This window comes from Carlito syrichta, unplaced genomic scaffold, assembly GCF_000164805.1.
Source record: "Carlito syrichta isolate Samal-C Ts95f unplaced genomic scaffold, Tarsius_syrichta-2.0.1 Scaffold219389, whole genome shotgun sequence".
NCBI lineage: Eukaryota > Metazoa > Chordata > Mammalia > Primates > Tarsiidae > Carlito > Carlito syrichta.
The window spans coordinates 278-12,919 of NW_007163485.1; the positions used below are offsets into that span (position 1 = coordinate 278).

Genomic DNA, 12,642 nt, shown 5'->3' on the forward strand with positions numbered 1-12,642 from the left:
GGGCTCAGGCAATCCACTTGCCTCGGCCTCCCAAAGTGCTGGGATTACAGGCTGCGCCACCGAACCCGGCCGGTCTAGCTCTTTGGACAATATGCTAAATGCATGCACAGGGATGCAGAGTAGAAGATAGTGGAAGATTATCCACTGTCCGATGGATAGGGCTCACATTTCCTACTTTTTAAAACTTACTGATTTCACAGATATCACAAATGACATGGGTTTCACAGATAAAACAAAAGCTTGAGCGTTAACAGCATGTGTCACCAGCGTTCAAGATGAAAGATTTAAGCTTGAGAAATCACAATTAGAATAACATAAACAGAAAGGAGGAAAGACAAACTACTGGGCTTACTGAGGTAAGTCTACTTGCACCAGAAAATAGCCCAAGGATATAGAATGTGTTATGTACTAATAATAATCTCCAAATCTGCAGGTCAGTCCTTCATTCTACAGCAACTTAAATATTTTGGTAGTTCTACAAATAAAGCAACTTAAGTGGCAAAAAAACTACTGATTTTAAAAATATAAACCTTGGTGGCAAAAAAACATAAATGCTCGAGAGTTTAGAACTCTCCAAAGATTACGACAATTTAGAGAACCAAAATTGTGGGAACGAAAACTCTAAGAGGAAAATTTTTATAAGGGGATGATAAATTATGAATCCAAGACTGACCCCATAGGGACTTTGACCTACAGTAAAATAATATCTAAAGAACCTAAACATCCTGGCACGTTCCAGATCTTCCAGAAGAAAATTAAAAATTAATACATGTTTCCACCCTATCTTCCTTCATCCAGCTGTGTAAAGGCAAGCAACACCTTATATTGCATAACATCTTCCTCCCTAAAATTAAAAGAGCAATAAACTCACAGTATCAAAACATCTTCTTTAGAATAAATTCCGGTGATAACGTATCCTTTTAGGTAGTTTCCTGCTTCATTGAAGTCTTCTTTTGCTATAAATACAAAGATAAAACAAAAATCTGAAACCTTTTAAATTATGTATGAAGAAATTAAGAGGTGACCGTACTTCATTGATTACAAGTGTAAACATTTAAGTGCACACAACTTACAGAATTCAGTGGTTCAAAATTAAATTTATGCTCTTTACAAAATTTGATTACTAAAGAAATGTACATTGATGAAATACAACTACGGTTTCCTAAACAAATGAACTCTAAATGTAATTTATAAGATTTACAGCACCCTAATCATACAGAGTTCCTGAAGGATATTTGGTGCCTTTCAATTTGTTCCTAAGGAAGGGCAAATGGAGACTTGTCTCATATGCAGCCTGAAAACAGCAACAGGTACGTAAAATGATGTGCACGCTGGCAACACAAAATCTAAAAGTGCCTATAGGACACACAGACATAAAGATAGGAACAGCCAATGGGGCTCCTACAGGGAGGAGGGAGGGGCAGGTGGGAAAACAACCCACTGAGTACCAGGTACACCATTTGGGTGATGGGCTTAACAGAAGCCCAGACCTTACCATCATGCAGTGCACTCATGGAACAAACCTGCACTTGTACCACTTAAATCGACAATTTTTTTTAAGTGCCTATATGCATAAAAAACAGAAGTAGTGTTTGTCTGATTGGAAGCTGGCTACCTTTCATTGGCCAAGACTTGGTGATTAGTATAAGAATAGGTTATAGTTTATAGTCTGTTTACACTTCTAGTTAGGTTACAGTTCACTATGTATGAAGAAACCTTTAGGTTGAATTTAATATATTTAAGGAAGCAGCTTTAGACTAAACTTAATTTCACAGTAGTTAGCTTTTGCTAGTAAAACACATATTCTTACAAAATGTTAATTCATAATAGCCTTTTATCATTATTTTTTCTCTCATTCAATAGACGTTGATAGTCCAGTGACTAACATATAAGTGTCTGCAAAAACAAACAACAAGCAAAAACCAAACAAACCTAAAAGAAGTAAAGAGAAATACCTAACTGACAAGGTTGGGAACACTCAATCCAGTGGAAATGATAAAGTATTGCATCCAGGATACATCACTGTAGTATACCAGCACTACCTTTATATAATTTAACATTATGCTTTTGAGTTTTGTTGAGAGATGACTACATGTACATTTCATCATCGATTGTGTAATAACATGATCAAGAATACTGTTTCTTATGTTGACTCCCTACATAAAAAACAGTATGAAAAATTTACCTCAGTATTCACAGTCAGGAAAAAGTTTTCTCTGTGGATGAATGAGCATCACAACTTGTATGTTACAATTTATTATATAATGATAAGGCGACAAAAACCTCATCTTTCTGTACAACCGGATTGCTTAGGACCAAGTTTTATAATCAACTGTCGTGTTTTCTAGACTCCTTAGTTACTAATAGCTGCTTACTGTTAGTCCTATCCTCTACTATCTTATGGCTTAACTTTTATCCTTGTTTTAATAATTTGATCATATTTGTGCTTTTAATTAACTGAAGAATTAAATTCTTCTTGGAGGGAGAACTAGTGTAAAAGATAAACAAGAACGTCAGAGCACCAGGCACCTAAGATGCACAGAAGACAAAGTCAGCAGTGGAAGCAGAAACATTAGAGAAGGAAGATGAAGGAATAAAACCCTGACACAAATTCATTCACAATTTTTCATTAATTTTTTTCATTAGAAAGCTATACTCCCTAGGTTTTGCTTTCAAAGATGGTTAAGTCATAAGGTATACATTAATATTCTGATTATCTCTTTTAAATGTTCCTTTGGCTTTTATTTCTAAAACTTTTGAAAACAGAGTAGAGAAAACTTGCTAGACATCAATGTGTGCAAAGCAAAATTTACTAAGTGGTTAACAGAATTTACTATATACAAGCATATGGCTAGACAATGGTATCCTCTTCCCATGCAAATATTCTTAAAATATTTCATTCAGAATTTGAAATTCATCTCAAAGGAAAGAATAATAAGAAGAGGGAGGTTTGTTGGATAAATGAGAAGAGTTAGCATAGTGAAGAAAACATTAAGCGTTTTGTTACCAATTCAAGAAGTCACCCATACGCAAAGGCTAAAAATAACATTCTCAGAAACACTATTGGTCAGAAAAACACCCTGTGTGTACCCTTCCTTGAAATGCTACTGACAGACACATTCCTAAGAAAAAAGATGTGATATTAAAAGGACACAACAGTTTATGATGCAATGTAAAACTTTCAAAGTAAAAATAATTGTTATAAGCATATCACAGTTGAATGCAAAAACATTAATTTAAAATGTATCAAAAATATGATGAATTAATATACAAACAGACACACATGTATGTTCTAAAGCAAATACAGCAAAATGCTAATGGCAGAAGGTAGGTGGTGAGTATATGGGTGTTCGTTGTAAACGTTTTTCAATTTTGCAGCAATATTCCAACCTAATAGAACTTTGAGAAAGTTAACGCAAGAATTTGTGAAAGAGAAATACATAATGCAAAAAAAAAAAAACAACTCAGCAATAATGATCATCTGAGTCCGTAATAAGAGACCAGAGTGTTTCATAGAGTAAAAAAACCCCGTACAAGACATTAAAAGTATCTTCTACAAGAAGGAATCAAATCACTGAAATGGTCCTTGTTGTTCTTTTTTGGTTAATTCAACAGCTAATGAAATGGTCTATAACGTTATAGGTTCAATTTTTTTTTTTTTTAAAGAACATCTTCTCTGTCCTGAGGAAACTACAAACAAAAGAAGCATGCTTCGTATTTCAAAAATAAAAACAAATAACTAAAGAAACACCAGTGAAGCATAAAACAAACAGCAAATATCCAAATCAGTTAAGATAATAAATATAAATGGTTAATGTTCACCTAGAAAAATCAATAGGCAAAAAGAAAAGAAAATGTAAAGACAAAAAGACAAGATTTGTCCAATTATATACTTAACTTGTATGATAAAACTCATAGAATAAGTATCAGTAGGTAAAGTGAATGAAATAGAAAATATTTAAACAGATATATATACATATATGTAGATATGGATTTAATATTGTGATGGTGAAATCACATGTAAGTGCAGAGAAAGAAGAACAAGTATTAAGTGTTTTGAAAAAAATAAGTTGGCCCCTACATCATCCTATGTGCTGAAATAACTAAATGGATAAAAACTTTAAAAAAAGAAACGAAAAAAAAAAAAAGAAAAATTAAAGGACACAGTCAACATAGTTAAAGGCAACCTACAGAATGGGAGAAAATATTTGCAAATCAAATCTTAGTAAAGGGTTAACATCCAGAATACTCAAAGAACTCCTGCAATCAACAACAAAAATATAAGTAATCCTACTCAAAATGTGGAAAGAACTTGAATAGACATTTCTCCAAAGAAGATACACAAACAGCCAACAAGCACAATAAAAAGATGCTCAACATCACTAATTATTAGGAAAATGCAAATTTAAACCACAATGAGTTATCACCTCACACCCATTAGGATAGCTACTATCAAAATAATAATAAGTATTGGCAAGGAGGTTGAAGAAACCCTTGTATGCTCTTGGTAGGAATGTAAACCAGTGTAGGCAGCACAGAAAATAATACTGTGATTCCTGAAAAAATTAAAAAGAGAATTACCACATGACCCAGCAATTCTGCTTCTGGGTATATAAATTCAAAAGAATCGAAAGCCAAGTCCCAAAGCGTGATTTACACAACCACGCCCACAGCAGCATTACTCACAGTAGCCTATAAGCAAACCGAGTGCCTGTCGCTGCATAAACAGATACACAAAATGCAGTACATACATACGATGGAATATTATTTGGTCTTAGAACGGAAGGAAATTCTGACACATGCACAACACAGATGAACCTTAAGGACATTATACTAATTGAAAGAAGTCAGTCAGAAAAAGGCCAGTCCCACAGGATTCCATTCATATGAGGTGCCCAGAGCAGTCAGATTCATGCAAACTGAAAGTACAGTGGTGGTTCCCAGGGCCTGGGAGGAAGGGAAAATGGAGAGTTGTTGAAGTTTCAGTCTTGCAAGATGAAACAGTTCTGGAGATGAGGTGTACAACAATGTGAACGTTCTTAATACTTGCTAAATAGGCACTTAAAAATGGTTAAGAAGCTAAAGAATGATCTTCTCATACAGGAAAAAACCCCACAAATATTGTGTGTAAGTAGTTACATAAATTATAGCATATATGCTATAAAACAGTATATTCATTCAATTAAATATTATGTAGCCATAATGTCTATGAAAAACATTAATCACATGGAAAACATACACCAAAGTAATGTTAAATAAAAAGAAAAAGATACTAACCCAGATACACAGCTTTAGCCCAATTACATTAAAACATACATAAATATGCAATACATACATATGCAGAAAAAAGATGGAAGAAGTTACATCAAAATTTAACAGCGTGTATATTCTGAATAACTAGATTACATATTTTTTCTTCACACTTCTCTGTGCTTTTGAAATACTCTACAATTTAAAAAGACACTCTTCAAAAAAAAGCTAGAAAGCAATGAGTGTTTAACTACACACTGTATAGATCAAAAGCTCAACTCTACTTACCTGTTGTCATGGTTGGACTAAATAGTCCCAGGACTGACACACTAGAATAGGAGATCAGGTCTTGATATAGTTCCCCATTTAAATATTCTTCTGCTTCTTGGGTCGAGGCTATGTTCACTGGATATGAAATCCTGTTGCTGGATGAATATATAACTATATTAACAATTAATTTTTAAAAATACTTTTTTCAGTTTGGAAAATTCTGAACCTAGCAAACAATATTTTACATAGGATAAATATCTGGTAAAATACAGGTAATCAAATATTATTCTTTAAAAATAGCTTCATAAAACAAAGTTATTATCTCTCCAAAAGTGATGGAATATGCATAGAATCTTTATCAATATTGATTTTGTGATCTCAATGCTAGTAGCCTCCTTAGCCTATGTAAAGCATGTCCACAAATTATGAGAATTAGAACTTCTACAAAGCTAAACATTGAGAAACCTTATAGTGAAGCTGAATACTTACAGCTGGATAAATTTTAGGAGATCTTCACTGCCTAGCATACCAGCATAAGATACTGGGTTCTCGCCTTCCTTGTACATCTTTACAACAGGAAATGCAATCACATTTTGCTGAGTACATACATCAGACCAATCTGCACAGTTTACTCTAGTAAGAAGCATACTGGGTGTGCCTAAATAAAAGGAAAATGCACATTTTGCAATCATTAATATAGAAAACTCGTTTGCTTAAGATTTTCAATATTTTTCTGTCCTATTCTTATTTAAGCTCTCAGCATGAGACACCTCTGCTTACGTTCCCTTCCCTTGATCTTTGAAGCACCTTCCCTTACTGGCTTTTTCCCCCTGCTCTAGCTTCTTCTTTTTGGCCCTTTTTGCAAGTTCTTCTACCCTCAGGGTTGAGAGTCTCTCAAGGCTCGGTTTAAGCTTCCTCTGTTCTGGCTGTACACTCTCTTCCTAGAGAACCTCAATAGCCATCAACAATCTAATGAATCCTAAATGTATGTCTTTGGCCCAGACTCCTCCTTGACACTCCAGACGTACTGCCTTTTGTTTTCTCCTGAATGGAAACATCTTCAAAGTCATCATGTCTAAAACCCAATATGATTTGCTTCCTGTGTATGTTGCTGAATGTTGCCATTCTCAGACAACTCAGAAAGCAAAGCATCATCTTCCAGGTCTCCGCAATCCTAAGCTCCCCATGTGCAATCCTAAACTCCCCATGTCTAATTCATCAGCATGTTTTTTCAATTTTACCACCTAAATTTTACATATCTCTATTTACTGTCCATTTCTGTTTACTGCCACTACTCTGGCCACCATTTTTGCTGGAAAACCACAACAGGCTTCCAATTCAGTCCCTTGATTTCGATGTGTCTACACTCATGCTAGAGACAGTTTTTCAAAACTCACTTCTCCTTTGGAATCGGCCCACTCCCACCAGCCTTTGCAGAGTCAGGTCTATCTCACTGGGTGTGACTACACTGGTCTGCATCTGGCTCCTTGGATATAAGTTCCTATAGAACTCCTTTCCATCTCCTGATATCACTATGTACTCATTATATCACTATGTACTCATTTGCGTGATTATCTGATGAAGGTCTGTCTTGACCGTGAGAGCTCCCTGAGAGCAGGGACTGTGTCTGTTTACTCATCACCGGTTTTCTAGTATCTAGAACCCCTTAAACATGCATGTGAATAAATGACACATGTGAAATTCATCTAGGACTCCAGGTCCCTATGCAGTTTAAAGATTATTTTTTTTTCAGCCTAAGAAAACACATAGAACCTCAAACAGAAATTCCTACTTGCTCTTTAATAAAAGATGTAAAGTTCTTTAAAATATGTATATTACTGTGTGGAAAAAGATCAAACGCTAAATAAAACAAGCACCACACAACTCAGCTATCAAAAGAATAAATTCTAATAAAAAGTTGTAATGTCATATTAGATCATAGAAAGAATCATTACATATCAATGTAGGATATAGTCTAAATGTAACCTAATGATATTAAATTAAAATTGTGATTAAAACTGTAAAATGTGATATTTTATCATCAAAAGTTTTTAATACTGCAAATTATAGTTTTAAAAATTCTTGATTAGTTCTCATAGATGAAATAACTTATCACTTTAGACTTCGTGTTAACTAATAGTTTGATAATGCAGGCAGTATAGTCTGTCTTATTCATCACTATATGTCCACTGGATAGTACAATGTCTGTGGCATAGTATGCACGCAATAAAATGCATAGAATGCACACTGAGATTTCTTCATAAACAAATTGAAAATTTTTACATTAATGGATATAAATACCTGAATAGTTTGTGAGCATATAAACAAATATAAATCCTATTCCTTCCACAATCCTACCTGCTAAATGGCTCCTCTACCAACGTTTTCTTTTTTCTTTTAATTTTTTATTTTAAAGACGTGGGGTACAATTCAGGATGACGTATACGAATGTTCATTATGCAGGTACCTTGTTGATGAGGTGTGCCCTGCCCCCTGGCAGTTTCCCACTACTGCCCATCCCTTTCTTACAGTATTATGATAGCTTTTCAAGGTCTGCTTATGAGTGAGAACCTATGATACTCGGTTGTTTGTTTCTGTGATAGATCACTCATTATGAAGCCTCTAAGTCCATCCAAGTTGCTCTGAAGTTCATAATTTTGTCCTTCTTTTTGCTGTGTCATATTCCATTGTGTATATGTACCACATTTTTTGGATCCAGTCCTCTTTAGATGGGCAGCAGAGTTTGTTCCATGTTTTTTCTACTGTAAATAATACTGCAATAAACATGCGTGCGCAAGTAGCTTTTACCAAAGTTTTCTTATCCTTTAATCATTTCATCTGGTGATGCTTATTTATACAAACTACCATATTATATACCGCCATCCAAATATCAAATATATTGCTCTTAAAGCTGCAGTTCTTTCCCTTCAATAAGCATCTTTAGCATGTCTAACGCTGCTAAAAATGTTATTCCTTGGTCTCTACAGTTGAAAAGACAAACTCTAATGTTTTCTTTAAAACTGGAAAAATCATACTGATATATATCATTAAAAGTTACGACTACTTATATTGAAGTTACCAATTGAAAATTTAATTTTCTTTCTTGAAAAATGATTTCAATATTAACTCATGTTTCAACTAGAATAGTCTAATGTTTTAAGATGACTATAGTATTATATCCCGTATACTTTATTTCAAATAGATTCCTAATGTAAAGGGAAAAAATAGATTCTTGCAGATACAGATGCGACGTAAGTATAAAAATTTGATATTTGCTGCCACCTTGTGACTGAGTAAAATATACTCTTCATTGTCTTTGAGAAGAAAAATTGCTTTTTCCCACAGTCAACGTGAAAGATTATAGAACTAAGTGCCCAAAGTGTTACAATATTTTCCTAATTTACAATGTTATATTATAGGTTGTAGCACAAACAGAAAACACTATAATTACATACACCGTGCATTTTCACATTAAGCCCCTGAACTTCCAAAGGTGTCTATTGATCTGATAACTAGTTATTAACACAATTGTTATTCATAAAGAACACAGTCAATGAAAAGGAAAGCAAGTTTTCGGGTTGATTATCTGCTTTTTAATTCTAAAAACACATGGAACTCACATCCCTTGCATTGAAGGGATAAGTAGTCTATTTTTTATTTATTTTTTTATTTTATTATTATTATTATTTTTGAGTTGGAGTCTCACTCTGTTGCCCAGACTGGAGTGCAGTGGCCGCTTCCGGCCACCGCAGCCTCGACCTGCTGGGCTCCGGCGATCCTTCCGCCTTAGCCTTCCAAGTAGCTGGAATTACAGGCATGCGCTACCACACCTGGCTGATTTAGTCTATTTTTTAAATCATTAAAAGAGAAGAAAGTAAGGGAATCTTTTTCCATTATCATCTGGTGTTGACCAAATGAGTTCAGGGGGTGATCATTAACTCTATTATTGAAGGATAGTATCAAATTACTATTTTATCATGGCTTTTATATTTTTTCTTTTTCTTTTCTTCTAACTATTTGCCAAAGAGGTTAGAGAATATTAAAGAAGAAACCTAAATTTGTTCATATACTCCAACTACAAAGGAAAATCTGAAAGCAAATAACAGGGTTTGCTTTTTAAAAAATAATTGGGGATCATACTATGTATAGATTTAAGTATCCCTTCACTCAATAACAAGATTATCAAAAGTTGGATCAAATGTGCTTGGGAAATAAAAAGAATGGTTCATTTAGGGTTGAATTTCTAGCATCAATTTCATGAGCTCACAAAAGCCCCAATGTATAAATTGTACAACTTATAAGTACAACAATGTGTATGTTGTACATTAGCATTCATTTCCCCTAAATGAAAAATTATGAAATTCTACTATATTAGCTTATTCATCTATTCAAAAATTATTAAAACTCAGATATTTTTCAATTTACGTCAAAATATCCCAAGTTCAGTAAGCTGATATAAGACACACTACCTACCCCTAAGGAACTTGCAAAATAATGAAAGAGACTATAAGCTAGTGTTCCCAAAATTAAATGGTAGATATGTAATCAGGAATATGCCTATTTAACCATAATATCTTCTATTTACAAGATAAACAGTAGGAGAAAATGATATCACAGAGACAAAGCATGGTCCATTCCATCTTATTCAAATGACTAAAACACTGTGGACACCTAACCCATCATCATCTCTGTCTTACTAACAGGCCTCCCTACTTCTCCCTATTTCTTTGCTGAGATGACAGAATAGACATTATGAGTTAAAGTTCATTGCTTGGATTCATATTTGCCTACAACTGGATCTGGTTTCATGATAGTTTTAAAAAGATCTAGTCTATGAGAAGTAAACTAACTTCAAAAACACTGGGATCTTTCATCTCTCATTAGAGTGTGAGACTGGGTTTTATCTGCCAAATTTTTATTCTCAACATTTAATAGTAATTAGCACAGAGCAGACACTCAAAAAATGGTCACTGAAAGACTGAATTCGGCCAAAAGATTCCTGAATTAACTGTGTAGCCACAAGTATGCAATGTATAAGTTTTCTACTTTCTATTATAAACAGTTCCATGAAGACAAATCCTAGTGAATGCTTCTGGACGCTTTGGAAACTCTTGGCTCATTAACTTAACCTTGGAGACACAAACATAATAACCTGAAATTTTATGTTATATAGCTTTCTACCTCTTTAACATAACATATAGTTTTACAAATAGCTACAGCTCAGAATCAGGAAAATAAGCATGCATACCATAGTACAATACCTTTCAATTTAATTGCCACATCAATATAGGACTGCAAAAATGCCATGGATACTGCTTGCCCTACATGAAAAAAAATTCAACAAAATGCATGTGTATCTCCAAAGCACCCACACTTAGATATAACAAACATATAGATTTATGGGGTTTCCCAAATTTGTTATTCTTTTTTTTTTTTGAGTTGGAGTCTCACTCTGTCGCCCAGACTGGAGTACAGTGGCCGCTCCCGGCCACCGCTGCCTTGACCTGCTGGGCTCCGGCGATCCTTCCGCCTCAGCCTTCCAAGTAGCAGGAACTACAGGCGTGCGCTACCATGTCCGGCTGATTTATTCTGATGTATTGTAGAGATGAGGTCTCGCTGCCCGGGCAGGTCTTGAACCCGCGGACTCAAGCAATCCGCTCACCTCAGCCTCCCAAAGGCATGGGATTACAGGCCGAGCCACCGAACCCGGCTTTGTTATTTCCTAATGAGAAGTATCTTAATCTACAGCCCTCAAGAAGGTCCAAACATTTAAGGGAGTTTCAAAGGCAGACAACTTTCTGCATTTGTACTGCAAGGAATATAGCTGAATGGCTATTATTTGAAGATAAAAGCAATAAATTTACTACAAATCTTTAAGAACTGTTAATACATTCAAAACCATTGGCTTGAATAAAAGTTTATAAAAATTAACATCTAGCTTAATCACTAACCTTTAATTTTTACAATTATTATTTTAAAGATGTGGAGTACAATTCAGGATTAGGTACATAAGCGGTCATCATACAGGTGAAGTTTGGGCTTCCCTTGGGTCCTCACTTGGCCTGGTTTGGGATGAGGTGCCCTTATTGATGCTATGTGCCAACCCCCCCCAACCTCTCTGGGAGTGTCCCGCTACAGCCAATCCCTTTCTTGTAGTGTCATGATAAATGTTCAGGATCCACTTATGAGTGAGAACATGGGGACTCAGTTCTTTGTTTCTGTGACAGATCTCTGAGTAATTAGCCTTTAAGCTGTAAATCACATATAAACCGGCTGTACAATCCCAGAACCAGTTAGAAGTGAATGCCTCAATGTGTGTAGATAACCTGAGACATATGAAAGCTCTGTCATTTTTACAACGTGTGATATGCAGAATGAAAAATTAAATCTGTGTACTTTTAGATGTCCTAGTATATAATACAGATAATTTCTTCTAAAGGCTCCTACTCACACCCGGCATAGAAGAGCACTATGCTGTCAGAAGCCATGACTGTCGCGTTAAATGTCTCTTCTGTTAGTTCCACTGTAAGTTCCAAAGGTAGCTGCCTCTTCCTGTCTCTGTAAACAGTTTCTGCCACTTCGTCATCTTGAGTATCTAAAATGTTTGAAAAGAAATTAATTTAAATATAGATAGATAATTTAAAATATTTAAGCAGAAACTTTTGAATTCATACTATCTTAATAGTTAAAAGTCATAATATTTTGAAACCTTTGCCTGGCTTCCTACCTTCAACATCTCTGAGATGCTTCCTGACTCAGAATTGTGAAATTTTAGTCAATTCCAAAATTAAAATTTGTTCTACTAATAATAAGTAGTGCTATTTTGCTCCTATATAACTATATTAATTTATAATCCAAAAGGGTTCTACCATACCTCTTGGACAGTGTCTATCTGCCTCTACTATATGCCAAGCACTCTGGTGGACACTAGGGAAAGTGGTAAACAAAACAAACGTGGTCTCTGACCACATGGAGTTGCTAGCTGAGGAAAAGACAAACCGATTACTGAATAAATATATAACTATAAATGATTATCAGTTCATGAAGAAAGGTAAATCATATCAGGGAGTGTTTTTAAACTTTTAATTTTTTATTTTAATTTATTTCAGAGTTGACGGAATA

At 34.7% G+C, this 12,642-nt stretch overlaps 1 protein-coding gene across 1 annotated transcript; it reads right to left on the reverse strand.

The window, feature by feature from the left end:
* Positions 1-871: 871 nt before the first annotated feature.
* Positions 872-12,115, reverse strand: LOC103253307 (thioredoxin domain-containing protein 16-like; the record flags this gene model as incomplete). The annotated part of the gene is made up of 5 exons (XM_008051666.1): positions 872-956; positions 5,539-5,675; positions 6,010-6,178; positions 10,782-10,841; positions 11,972-12,115. Coding segments are annotated over 5 exons (595 nt in total), but the record flags the coding sequence as incomplete, so codon positions are not given.
* Between the last annotated feature and the right edge of the window lie 527 nt (positions 12,116-12,642).